Consider the following 12,554-nt stretch of genomic DNA (forward strand, 5'->3'; position numbering starts at 1 on the left):
CAAAATGGGAAAGAATCAGTTGAACCTAACTTTGTGATACTTCACGTTACTAACTATTCAAAATCAGTATTAACGCGTAAACTTCATAACATATATAAAATGTCGGAATATACACATTTGTTTTTAAGATCTTCATTTCATAACAGCTCCTATTATAAAATATACCAAGTCTAAGATGAACACAGGACAAATACATTTTTTTACCTTGTAGAAGATACTTCAAAACCTTTAACATTTTCTAAAAGAATATACTTTGGTAATTTTTGTAACCTAAAAAAAAACAAAAACAAATGGAATTCTAAACATCTCATTACTAAGAAGTAAGAAGTAAAGAAAATCCTTACTTGTGGGAAATATGAGGTAAGTAATTGTCCAAACTCTTTTTATGAAAGAATTTTATAAGGGATGCAGACAACTCATATTTTATTCCTTTCCCCCATAAACAAGGCACACCTGATAAAGTTAACATTTGAAATGTTAATTTCCATGGAAGTTTAATGAAAACATGGGTTTGCACAGCTCAAAGCGCTGACATTTCCACAGAATGGAGGCTTCTAGGGTTGGCAGCACAAGTTTCCAGGCCATGGGCGACAGCATTCACTAACATTAGAATCATTTGCACAAATACCGAGCAGAGGCAACAGAATTCAGCTATTAGGCTGTTAACGCCCTGTCACTCACTTTTACCGGCAACTGTGGAACCGACAAACATTTGCAGTTTTACTCTATCAGTCACGACAGAAGATAAATGACTCGCACAGAACCTGTATAAGATGCTGATCTCTATAAAATGACAAACATCACGTTCTTCCAGATGTAAAGTTTTACATTTAAGGTAAGCTTGTACCGGAATTTAAGTTTTTACCTTGGGAGAATGTCTAGAATATGTAAGAAGCTATTTGTCCTTGGATCAGTCACATCACCTTGCAGGCCGATTCTAAAGGGTAAGGAAAGTAAGTAAGTTCAGCAAGAATCTTACATAAAGGTATCAAATCACTTTTAAAAAGTCAAAACAGAGAACTAAAATTAGTTGGTCCTCACAAAAAATATGATCATCTCTGTTGCTACAGAGAACAAAAATATATGTTTTCATTTAATTTAAAAAAGCCTTGCCTGTCTAATAAATACACTTATTATCAATACAAGATAATATGTCCAGATGACTTCCATGAGGCAAAGAAGAACAAGAAGTCCACAAAGAATAAAATCAATTACCCTCTTAAAATCACTTTGTTCAGGAAAGACACACACACACACACACACACACACACACAATTAGCTAATGTCTCACCTGCCCAGGTGAGACAACAAAAGTTCAGAAGAATGAGCTGGTTGGGCAGGGTGGCAGTGTAGAGTTGATGGCATTGGTAAGTAATCACCAGCTAAGCAGATGAAGGTAGCAGGTAAAACTAGAACTATCTTGTCCAATGTAAACAGGAGAGACTGAAGCTGAAGGCTTGATTCTACACGAAGGAGTTGCAACTCGGCTAGACTAAGTAAGTCAAAACAGGTCACGTGAACAGGCAGAATTTGGACTAGCAGTTAAATCTTGCAAGTAACATTCGATATGATCAAGAAGCAAGCAGAAAAGACTTATATTGGGCATGAGTCGTAGCAACAGAGGACTAGGGTTTAAGGCCTTGCTACTTACTAGCTTCGTGGTCTAAAATAAGTTACTTGACATCAGTTATCAGTTTCCTCACACCTGACAGCAGGACCAAAATCATCAGTGGATCTGAGGCTCAGATGGGAGATTAGAGTGGACTTGAACAGATTCCTCAGAAATCTTGGTTTCCTCTCATTTTGTCCCTTTCCTCTCAGAGTTCCAAAGATGATCGCACTACAGGATCAGACACTGCAGCCGTCAGCAGCTGGAGTTGGGCTAATACAGAGTGGGAGCAGCAGTAGGGAAGACACAGGGGCCCCACTGCAGTGATATCTGAGGCATCACAGCACTGGGGCTGCATTCTGTCCTGAACCTCCCACTTACTGTGGTTAAAAAGGCCATAATACACTTGCACAGGCTAGGAGCCATCTTTACGTGGAACGTCCTCCTTCACTGATAAATTCCCAACCTGCTTTCAGACACAATACAGATATCACCTCTAAAAGAATTCGTCCCTCCTGGTATATGCAGCAACATAACACCTCTCTCCTCCATGCTCTCATGGCAGTTTCAACATTCATTTATTATATTCCTTAAATCACATTATAAGATAATTATTTGTCAGTCATTCCCCATGGACTATAAGTTCTATAAGGATGGGAACTACAGCATCAAAAGCAATACCTCATGTGTAGGTGCACAATAAATCCCTGGGGAATTAATTTCCTAGAAAACTTGAAATAAATCAAAACTTGGATGGAAATTAAGCATGAGAATATTTATTTAAATTAGAATTTTTACTACATGTTATATCCCATTTAAAATCACATTATGTGTTTAAATAGGACTATATATTAATAGTCCTATATATTAATAGGACTATAAAATAATCAAAAAGTCCTGGCTCTGACATTTTCTAATGGTATGGCCTTGGGAAAGTTACTTAACCTTTCTATGCCTCAGTTGCTCACCTGTAAAATGATGATGATACTAATGCCCATCCCATAAGCTTGTTATATTAAATGACATACTCCAGTAAGACACTCAGAGGGTTACCACTATTATCATTATTACTTAAAATAATTGAAATATTATTATTTAGAGTATCTAAATGAAGAGGGATTAGTCAAGATTTTCTCTAAAATATAATTCCCTGAAATACATAGCCAAATAAACACCATATAATAAAAAGCTGTCTTGGAACACAGCTTTAAAAAGTCATTTTATTAATTGTATGTATTATTAAATGTACCTATCAATTCGAGAAATTTTAAATTCACAAATGCATTCTTTTTTTTTTTATTTTTTACAAATGCATTCTTGACTAGCCTTAAAATTTTACAGGTAGGTAATTTAGGATTTGAATATTAACTATGGAAATTTACTTTGATTCATCAGTGTTCGGAAGATATTCCTGAATGCTCATTAGTTTAAATAATTAAAGGTAATTTGGGTCAGAAATAAATACTGTTTCTTTGGTAGGTATTAAGGAGGTACCATATAGTCTCCGCATACCTACTATTGACCAAATTACTGTGTTCATCTGGCAGTAATTGCTATTTTCTTTATGATTAATGCTGAATTATAAACGTGTGTAGAGAAAAGGAATTATTGATGAAAAGTTTCAAGACTAGGGAAATGCAACTGATGGACTTCAAAGTGTCTGTGCTTGAAATTACAGTGTGATTTGATTGAACGAGTCCTTCAAAAGTACTCTTCCTAACAGAGAAATATTTATTATACATACCTTGTGAATGGCTGACAGGGAGGGCTCATTAAAATCATATTGAAAGATAATCTGTCAAACTCTTCTAGTGTAATACCCTAAGGAACGAACATGTGGGGGGAAAGAAAAAATATAAAAACATGCGTAGAAGGGGGCAGAGGAAAAATGCTAAGTAGTTACCAGTAAATACATCAGAAATTGTGACACTTAACTTCATTTATAACACTTAAAAGTTTATAAAACACCTACTACTTTTTAAATAAACTTTAGTTAAACTAATTTTCCAAAGCAATTTTGTGAAGAAAGTCGAGCAGTAAGCTGAAGCTATGAAAAATTAAGTGACTTCCCCCAAACTCGAGAGCCAGCCAAAGCAGAGCTGGAAAGCTAGTTTCCTAGATGCTAAGTATTTTGTGCCTCTATGACACCTCAAGTCCAAGACTGCCGTGATTTCTGGAATCAAACATGGAAAACTTTATTTTATAATTAATGATTTGCAAAGGATCTAGGGAATTTTTAATACCTCTCTATTAATATTATTTATTTAGAAAACGTGATGTATTGACCAGTCACCATCCCTTTCATGTATGTCTCTGTCAATATATCACCAAATGGAAAAAGGTCCCATTTTCAGATATCCACAATTACTATACTGTTTTACAGTTGTGGGTAGTCAAAGGACCTCAAAAGATTGTAGATAAGATTAATCAAAATAATCCCTATTGGGCTAAATAGTTTTAAAATGTACTGTTTTGCTCCTATTTTATATACACTATCAGAAGACAAACATAGAAAAATACAAGTCATGGGTTTGCCAATTCTCATTAAGCTCTCTTAGTGTACACTCTTACCCAGGAATTTAAAGCCATAAGCCCAGAATCACAACATTCCTAATTACAACACATTTCTAAGAAGTTTGAGTTCGTGAATAAAGCAGGAAAAGCTTTATTCTGAGTTCTGAAAAGAGTGACTTAACCTGGGGAGCACATCAGTTTTCTCTACTGTGTTAAAAGTTTGAATGTACATGTCTATCGTTTTTAAATCACAGGGTTTTAAGTAGTTTAAGGCATATATGTAAAAAGAAATAAAAATTAAATACTGAAAAGTTCCTGAAGCACCTCTGGATCCCAGAGTTCTAAAGAAAACAATCTGAAAATCATACACTCAACAGTCTGTCAGGAACCCTGGGGCAGGGCAGTAAGATTAGCACACATACTCCAGTTACACAGCTGGTCAGCACAGGGCTATTACGAAAAGCAACTTATTTATCTCACAACTGATTGTGAACAGATTAAAGCTGAATTCCTAAAATGAAAATAAAAATCAAACAACAATCTTTTACGTAAGGAGAATCCTTAAGTCTAGAATCTAAAGGAAGTAAACAGAGTTAATGCCTCCAATACTGTTAGACATAAAAAAATTTACAATTTTAAAGGATTCTTGGAAAGAGTGATTTTCTTTTTTTTTACAGTACAACCCAAATGACAGAACAGTTATGCAAAACATAATCGCTCAATTAAACCATTCACAACTGTCTTTAACCTAGCATTCTAGGTCAATGAATATGTTAGGATTCAAGAAAGTAGTTAGAGATGCATGGATTAACGTTAATAATTTGATATTTTAACACTAATGGAAATCAAATTCTGTTTCCATAAACAGGCCATTCAAGCTAATAAAAACATCGTTGCTTTCAGAGAACATTAGATCCACTCGATGTGGTAACACTGTTTATCGCATGTTGATGAGCAACTTTGTTTGTCCCCCTACTTGTTTTATTACTTCTTTTCTCAAAAAGCTTCCTGGTTATTCTTATACTTAATTTTCATTTAAACTTTAGGGAGACCTTGGTAGATTAGAAAACAACAACTTTTGACTATTTTAGTGAATTTATTGTTAATCTAAAGAGAAATAAAATTTTGTGGCACAAGGTAAGTCTTCAGTAAAAAGTTAGTGATATTTCCTACCATTTCCTGCCCTATGAACTCTGATGTTATTTTGTTCATGAATACTCATGACAGTTAGATCTTTCTTGATCACTGTACGAATCATCATTATAAAGTAATTTTCTATGACTCGTAAATGCTTTTTGCTTTCAGACAGATCTTACCTAATACACATCAGTTCTGAAACCCCTGTTATACTTTGTTATGATTTGCCTGACATTTTTTCATTTTTTAGGCACAATGTGTTATTCATTAAACAAGGTTCATAATTAATCCACCAATATTTCAGAGCATCTACGACACACCAGGCATTGTGCTAGTCTGGGAATACAACAATGAACAAACCAGACAAGGTTTCTGCTCACATATTTATATTGCAGTGTCTAGTAATTTTCCATTTTTTCAGAGATAAATTACAGATTTTAATTTTATTACTATTTATCTTTGTAACTGGTGAATCCTGCTCCTGGTTAAAAACCTACATGAGGGACTTCCCTGGCGGTCCAGTGGTTAAGACTTTGCCTTCCAATGTAGGCGATGCGGGTTCAATCCCTGATCAGGGAGCTAAGATCCCATATGCCTTGGGGCCAAAAATCCAAAACAAAACAGAAGAAATATTGTAACAAATTCAACAAAGACAATTTTCAGGCCTGACTATAGGCAACGAGGAGGGCTTCACCCAGCGGGTGTCAGGGGAAAGCCACCCTCCCGGCTCCAGACTTGGTGCAAGGCCAGCACCTTGCAGTCTCTGAGGGCAGGGCTGGTGCGAGCTCTCAGGCCCCCAGCAGCTCATGCTCTTCGTATATTTGCATTCCTAGGTCTCTTTATCTGAGGGCTTGCACAAAGCCCTCTTCAGGCGCCATCTATTTCTGCCAAGGCCTCCGTCTAGGAGGAAGAGGGGAACCCTTGAAGATACTTCTCCCGCTATGACTAACGCTTGGCCCTTCTCACTCCCAGCCTTCTCACCACTGCCCGCACTCTCTCCCCCAATGCCAGGGGCTCCTCAACAGTGAGCAGACCCCCACGTCTGTGCTGATCACCCCACCTTCCAGCAGGATGCTGTCCCCTGGGGAAATGGAACAGGGGGCGTTGGCGTTTTCTCTGTTTTTTAGAGACTTGCTTTTCCCACCACAGCAAGTAATTAAGGCTTCACTCTTTCATTTTTGCCCTGTTGCTTTAATCAGCTACTCTGATCCCTGACAGCTCAGCTGAGCTCCTGGCAACATTAAATAATGTCCTAAAAATCTATAGCTTCATTTATCTTTCAAAGAACAGACATATTTTTTGAGTCTCACTTTTCCTTCCTACTCCAATTATATTATTATTCTTACACTGCAAAGATTTATAACATTCTCACCCTGCTTCCCGACCATTATTTCTTTCCTAACATGGCAGCTTTATTCCTGGGTTCTCCACTTTGATTCATCTCCTGCTTAGTTAGATTAAGTGACTGAGTCATTTTTTCAGTAAGGGTTCATGGGTACTACAGTTCATGAGTTGTTGGAGGTTTTATTTTAGGAATTTTTTTCATCTACTTCTGTTAATATTTTTGTCCTGTTTGTTTTATTTTCTGTTTGCTATTCTGACAGGACTTTCATTTCTATAATGGTTTTATTTTTCTCATCTGTTTTTTTTCCCCAGACCACTGACACTCTTCAAATCTATTGTCTTATTATTGTTTTTTGATCTCATGTATACATTTATTTGAGTTCTTGTTTTAAAGATATTGAGCTTTATTTAAGGTTTCAAGCACATGGAGACATGTTTTTGTAATTTTCTTCTGCTTCTTAATATGATTTTTCTGTGTATATTCTGCTTTTTTGTTTATGTTACTTCCTTTTAAAAGTACTATACTAGGAGAGTCTCAAACTGGCTCCTTTCTAATTATTAATTTTTTAATGGAGATCACTTGAATCTAGAAGTTTGCTAAAAAGGCGAAAGAAAGAGCAGTAGCTCTGTTCAGGTATTTGTCACCACACTTTCTGGGAAGAACCCACAGAGGCCTTTAACTTAAGACCATGCCTCTGTCCCTAACCCATGCTCTCGCATTTAGGATGAGCAGGAAGTCTGCAGAGGTTGTAATGATGCTTTCAGCCCAGTGAGTTGGAATTCTTTACTGTCTCTTCTTGACTTTGAACAAGCAATTGCTGGGTCTGCTTTGCCTCTCCCTTGTCCTTCTTCCCTTCTCAATTCTGCACAGGACACAGAGAGGTCTGCATGAACTTCTACCACCCTCATTCACCTGTGTCTCATCACCACTGCATTTGACACTACTCTTCCCAGTTTTCTTTTCTGCTTTGGTTTATGGCTAAATCCTATTTTCATTCATAATGGTTTCCCACCCCCTCTTTTCTTTTCTTATTTCTATTAGGAAAAGAAATAGAGTTTTAGAAAAGAAATATCTTTTTTATGCCACAGTCAATCAGAGGTCCCAAAGAAAACTGTTTACAAGTCCAACTTATGCACTAAATAGTAAGTTCCTGAAGGTAAAGACTATCTCTCAGTCATATCTGTGCTCCCTCTAAGGGCTCAATAACTTGCATGAAGTAAATGTTCAAATGATCAGAATAGGTTGCTTCGTGAAACTTAAAATCCCTGAAGTCTCTCATTACTCCTAAGTTCTCCATTAACCTTCCACCCCCTTTTTAAACATGACCCCCAAGGTAGTTCTGATATATTTGACCTGGACATGGTACACTCTTTCCACGTCAGAACAGGGTTGAAGAGAACATCCTAGAAGAGACTAAAAGCCGTGGGAAGGTAGACTGTCTCTTGTCTCATAGACACCATTTTAATGAACTGATTCTCTCCTTTCAAATGACCTGGAGGTACCTCCATTCTTCCCTCTCCCTAGTGTTCTTATATCATATGCAGATAATACAATTTATTATCACCTATTAAAACTGGTACTGAAATAGAATTACCACTAGAAAAATGGACACAGATGTATTATTCTAAATGCCCCCAAATTTCTATTGGCATGTAGCTGGGAATGCCAATCAGTCCCCAGATATGTCAAGTATTTCAGTTTCTCTTAGAAGGTAAAACAGAAAGGAAGGTTAAGTTGGTGAACATAATGGGTGCTTTACTGAGATTTTGTTGTTTTTTTATACTTTGTTTAGTGGGAGAAAACTCTTGCTGAATTGGACATTTGGCTGCATCAACTTTTAAATATTTCCATTAAATTTAAATTTAGATTAATTTTTTCTAATAAAATAACTTTTGCTATCATACTGTATGTCAGAGAAATTCTGGAACCTAAATGCATATCATCTGCCTATTAGAGTCAATTCAAAGTTACTTTTTTGTAGGTATCTTTCTTCTGACCCCGGATTTATTTTTGCCCTACGTCCATGATGAGACAGGTAGACTGACTGTACGTTGCCATGAAGTTTATGAAATGCATTGCTACCAGTGACTGGAAAGATGATGATGTCCCCATAGTCCTCCTCTCTATGATGCCCAGGGGGAAAGATATTCTGTTCTCAATACGAGGGATAGACGTTCTTCAACACGTAAGTAGATTATTTCTACCTTTTGGATACCCAATCATAGAGCTAGGAAATGTTCCCATTTCATACTGGCTGAAAGAAAACTTAAAACAAACCTGTTGGGTAAACAAAATGTGGTATACCTATATAATGGAATATTACTCAGCCAGTAAAAGAAATGAAGCACTGATTCATGCTAGAACATGGATGTATGGAAACATTATGCTAATCGTAAGAATCCAGACCAAAAAAAGCCACATATTATATGATCCCATTTATATGAAATGTCTAGAATAGTCAAATCCATAGAGACAGAAAGTAGATTAGTGGTTGCCAGGGGTTGGGGGGAAGGAGAAATGGGGAGTGACTGCTAATGGCTACAGGATTACCTTTTGGGGGATGAAGACATTCTAGAATTAGAAAGTGGTAATGGTTACACAACTTTGTAAGTAAATGAAAAAAACAAGAAAACACTGAATTGTAGACTTTAAAACAGTGAACTTCACGGGATATGAAATTGTATCTCACTGAAAAAAGCATTTGTGAGACTTTTGCTTCTGCCTGTGAGTTGTGTAAATAAACTAGAAAATTGGGAGAAATGTAATAACTGTTTTCAGATATTGGAATTGGACCACAGACAGAGCAGGACTGCCATTCCTTAGAAAAGGAAAAAAAAAAAAAAAAACTTGAAGATAATTCAACTTTCTGCCTAGAGATAATTTCCATACGGCAATGAAGGGAAAGGAGATCCAAACTGTACCTGGTAATGTAGATGAGCTGAAGACAGAGGTTGGAGCTCAAGATCAAAGTGACTAGAATTTGCAGAGCAGAGTGCCAGACAAAAAGAAGCTGCACAGGGAAAGAGATGCAGAAATCTGCATAACATTCCCCTTGAGTGTCTTGCTGAGTATCAACCTGTGCATGCATCAGGCAAAACGCCTTGAGGGAGGGCAAAGAAAAACTGCTGGAAAAGGAACAATTACTGGGAAGTTGTAAGCCAAAAAAATTCCCAGATCTCTGGGCTAGCAATCGTTTGAGTTAACATCCAGAGTAGCAAGACCTAGTTGAGTACATAGGGCATTTAATAGCAGTCTAAGAAAGGTCATATATTAACAGTAAGATTAGACTAGCCTTACAGTAAAAGCTACTCCAGATCCAGTTTGAAATGCTTAACAATAAGCCTCAAAATAATCAAGATGATCTGAAATTAACTGCCTCTGAGGACAATATCCAACAGTCCTTAAAAGATTACAGTAAACTCCAACACTCAAAAATGTAAAACCTACCATGTTAGGCTCCTCATAAAAAATTACTACAATGCTAAGAAACATGATAATGTCTTATAGCAATTAAATAAATTAAATTCATAATTAAGAACCTTCCCACAAAGAAAACTCCAGGCCCAGGTGGCTCCACTGATGAAATTCTATCATTTATAGAAGAACTGATACTTGTTCTTCACGAACTCTTACAGAAAATATAAGGCTATGTATAAATATAAAAACCATACAAATATGTTATGAGGAAACTACAAAAGTCACCTACAAAGATAAATGCAAAAATAATTAACAATATTTTAACAAGTGGGATGTAGCATAACATAAAACTGATGGTATATCATGACAAGCAGGATTTATCCCAGGAATGCAATACTGACTTAACATTCAAAAAAGGAATTGATATGATCACCATATTATCAGAATACAAGGGAAATGATATAAACATGTCAAAAGATGCAAAAAAAAAAAGCATTTGACAAAACTCAAAACCTGTTCATAATACAAATTCTCAGAAAACGAAATAAAAGGAAATTTCCTCAACTTGATACAAGGCATCTATGAAAAATATACGACTAACATCTACAAAATGATAAATGACTGAATGTTCTCCCCTAAGATCTGGAAGAAGGCAAGGATGTCCACTGTTACACGTTTTATTCAACATTATAAAGAACGTCCTAGACAATGCAATAAGGCAAGAAAAAAAGTCACACTCGTTGGAAGGGAAAAGTAAAACTCTTTTTTTCTCAGGGAATATAACTGTACATGTTAAAAAATCCTAAAAAATCAATATTAAAGTTACCAGAACTAATAAGTAAATACAGCAAAGTCACAGGATACTAGGTTAATAAATAAAAATAAGTGTAAGACTAGTATAATAAATATTTCAAAATATAGCTGATACAAATTAAAGAAGACCTAAATAAGTGAAGAGTGATACCATGTTCATGGATTGGAAGACTCTCTTTTATGAAGATATCAGTTCTTCCAAAACCAATCAGTGAAACTCCAATCAAAATATCTTTTTTTTTTGTAGAAATTGGCAAGCTGATTCTGAAATTTACACAGAAATGTAAATGAGAGTGTAGCCAAAATAATCTTGAAAAAGAAAATCAGAAGTTTGAGAACTTACGTTGCCTGAATTCAATACATATTATAAAGCTATAATAACCAGTTTTATATGCACTTACGAAAAAAAATGACCTCTACCTCAGACTACACACAAAAAGTAACTTTAACTGGGTCATAAACCTAAATGTAAAAGCTCAAACTATAAAACTTCCAGAAGAAAACAGGAAAAAAATGGGGTAAACAAAGATTTCTTAGGACACAAAAAAAAGTGTCCCATAAAAAAAAAAAAAAGATAAGTAACTTCTGCACTTTGATGAGCACAGTTAAGGAAATGAAAAGACAAGTTACAGATTTGGAGAAAATATTTGTCATACATATTTCTGACAAAAAACTTCAATCCAGAAGTCTTAAACAACTCTTAAAACTAAATGATAATAGCACAAACATACCAAATAAAAACTGGGAAAGAAATTTCATCACGAAAAACATAGAATGGATAATAAGCACATGAAAAAAATACTCAACATTATTAGTCACCAGGGAAATGCAAATTAAAATCACAATACCACTGTATGCTCACAAGAGCAGCTAATATTTAAAATACTGACAACAGCAATTGTTGGTAGGGATGTGAAACAACTGAAACACTTAAACATTGATTGTGTGACTGTAAAATGGTATGAACATTATGGAAAACAGTTGGCATTTTCTCATAAAGTTAAAGAAATTTGCCATATGATACGGCAATTCTACTCCCAGGTATATATCCACAAGAAGTAAAAACAAAGTCCACACAAAAACTTGTATATGAATATTCATAGCAACTTTTTTATAACAGTCAAAAACTGGAAACAATCTAAATGTCAAACATTGTGTGAATGGATATACATTTTGTAGTATGAAATATTCCACTGTACAGAATATCACTGAACAATAATGAAGAGCCAACTACTGATAGATAACAACGATGTGGGTAAATGCAAAAAAAATTACACTAAACAAGAGAAGTCATACTCAAAAAAATTACACTCAAGATTCTATTTAGGATATGACTAGAACTGGAAAATTTAATCTGTAATGACTGAAAGCAGATCAACGGTTGCCTGGGGTTGGGGTCAGAGACTGAGTAAAACGAGGCATTAAGGAACATTTTAGGGTGTTCCTTAATGGATGGATGTTTTAAGTCTCGATTGTGGTTACACAGTATATATTGGTCAAAACTCAAACTACACACTTACAATGAGGGCAGTTTATTGTATGTAAATTATGGCTTCATGAGAAATTTGTGTGTAAAATTTTTTACGACGTGAAATTGGGAGAAAAACATAATTTCATATTATTTTAAAAATAACAAAAGTGTTAAAACACTTCTGCTGAGTTCATCACAGGCAAAACGGTATCTTTAACTTTGATGGGCTTCAACAAGAAGCATTCAAC

The 12,554-nt window shown here is 35.5% G+C and overlaps 1 protein-coding gene across 2 annotated transcripts in view; it reads right to left on the reverse strand.

Annotated features, from left to right (window-relative positions):
* Nucleotides 1–12,554, reverse strand: part of TRDMT1 (tRNA aspartic acid methyltransferase 1) — a 59,810-nt gene that overhangs the window by 14,127 nt on the left and 33,129 nt on the right. Inside the window, exons 3-6 of one of the 2 annotated variants that reach the window (XM_082649637.1) lie at nt 3,354–3,430; nt 1,292–1,492; nt 866–937; nt 205–270 (exon numbers count right to left, since the gene is read on the reverse strand). In XM_082649637.1, the coding sequence (XP_082505763.1) occupies nt 205–270; nt 866–937; nt 1,292–1,492; nt 3,354–3,430 (416 nt within the window). The remainder of the gene's footprint in view (nt 1–204; nt 271–865; nt 938–1,291; nt 1,493–3,353; nt 3,431–12,554) is intronic. The other variant, XM_082649638.1, reaches the window with a different exon arrangement.

Source organism: Grampus griseus (assembly GCF_964374135.1).
Source record: "Grampus griseus genome assembly, chromosome: 2".
Classification (NCBI taxonomy): domain Eukaryota; kingdom Metazoa; phylum Chordata; class Mammalia; order Artiodactyla; family Delphinidae; genus Grampus; species Grampus griseus.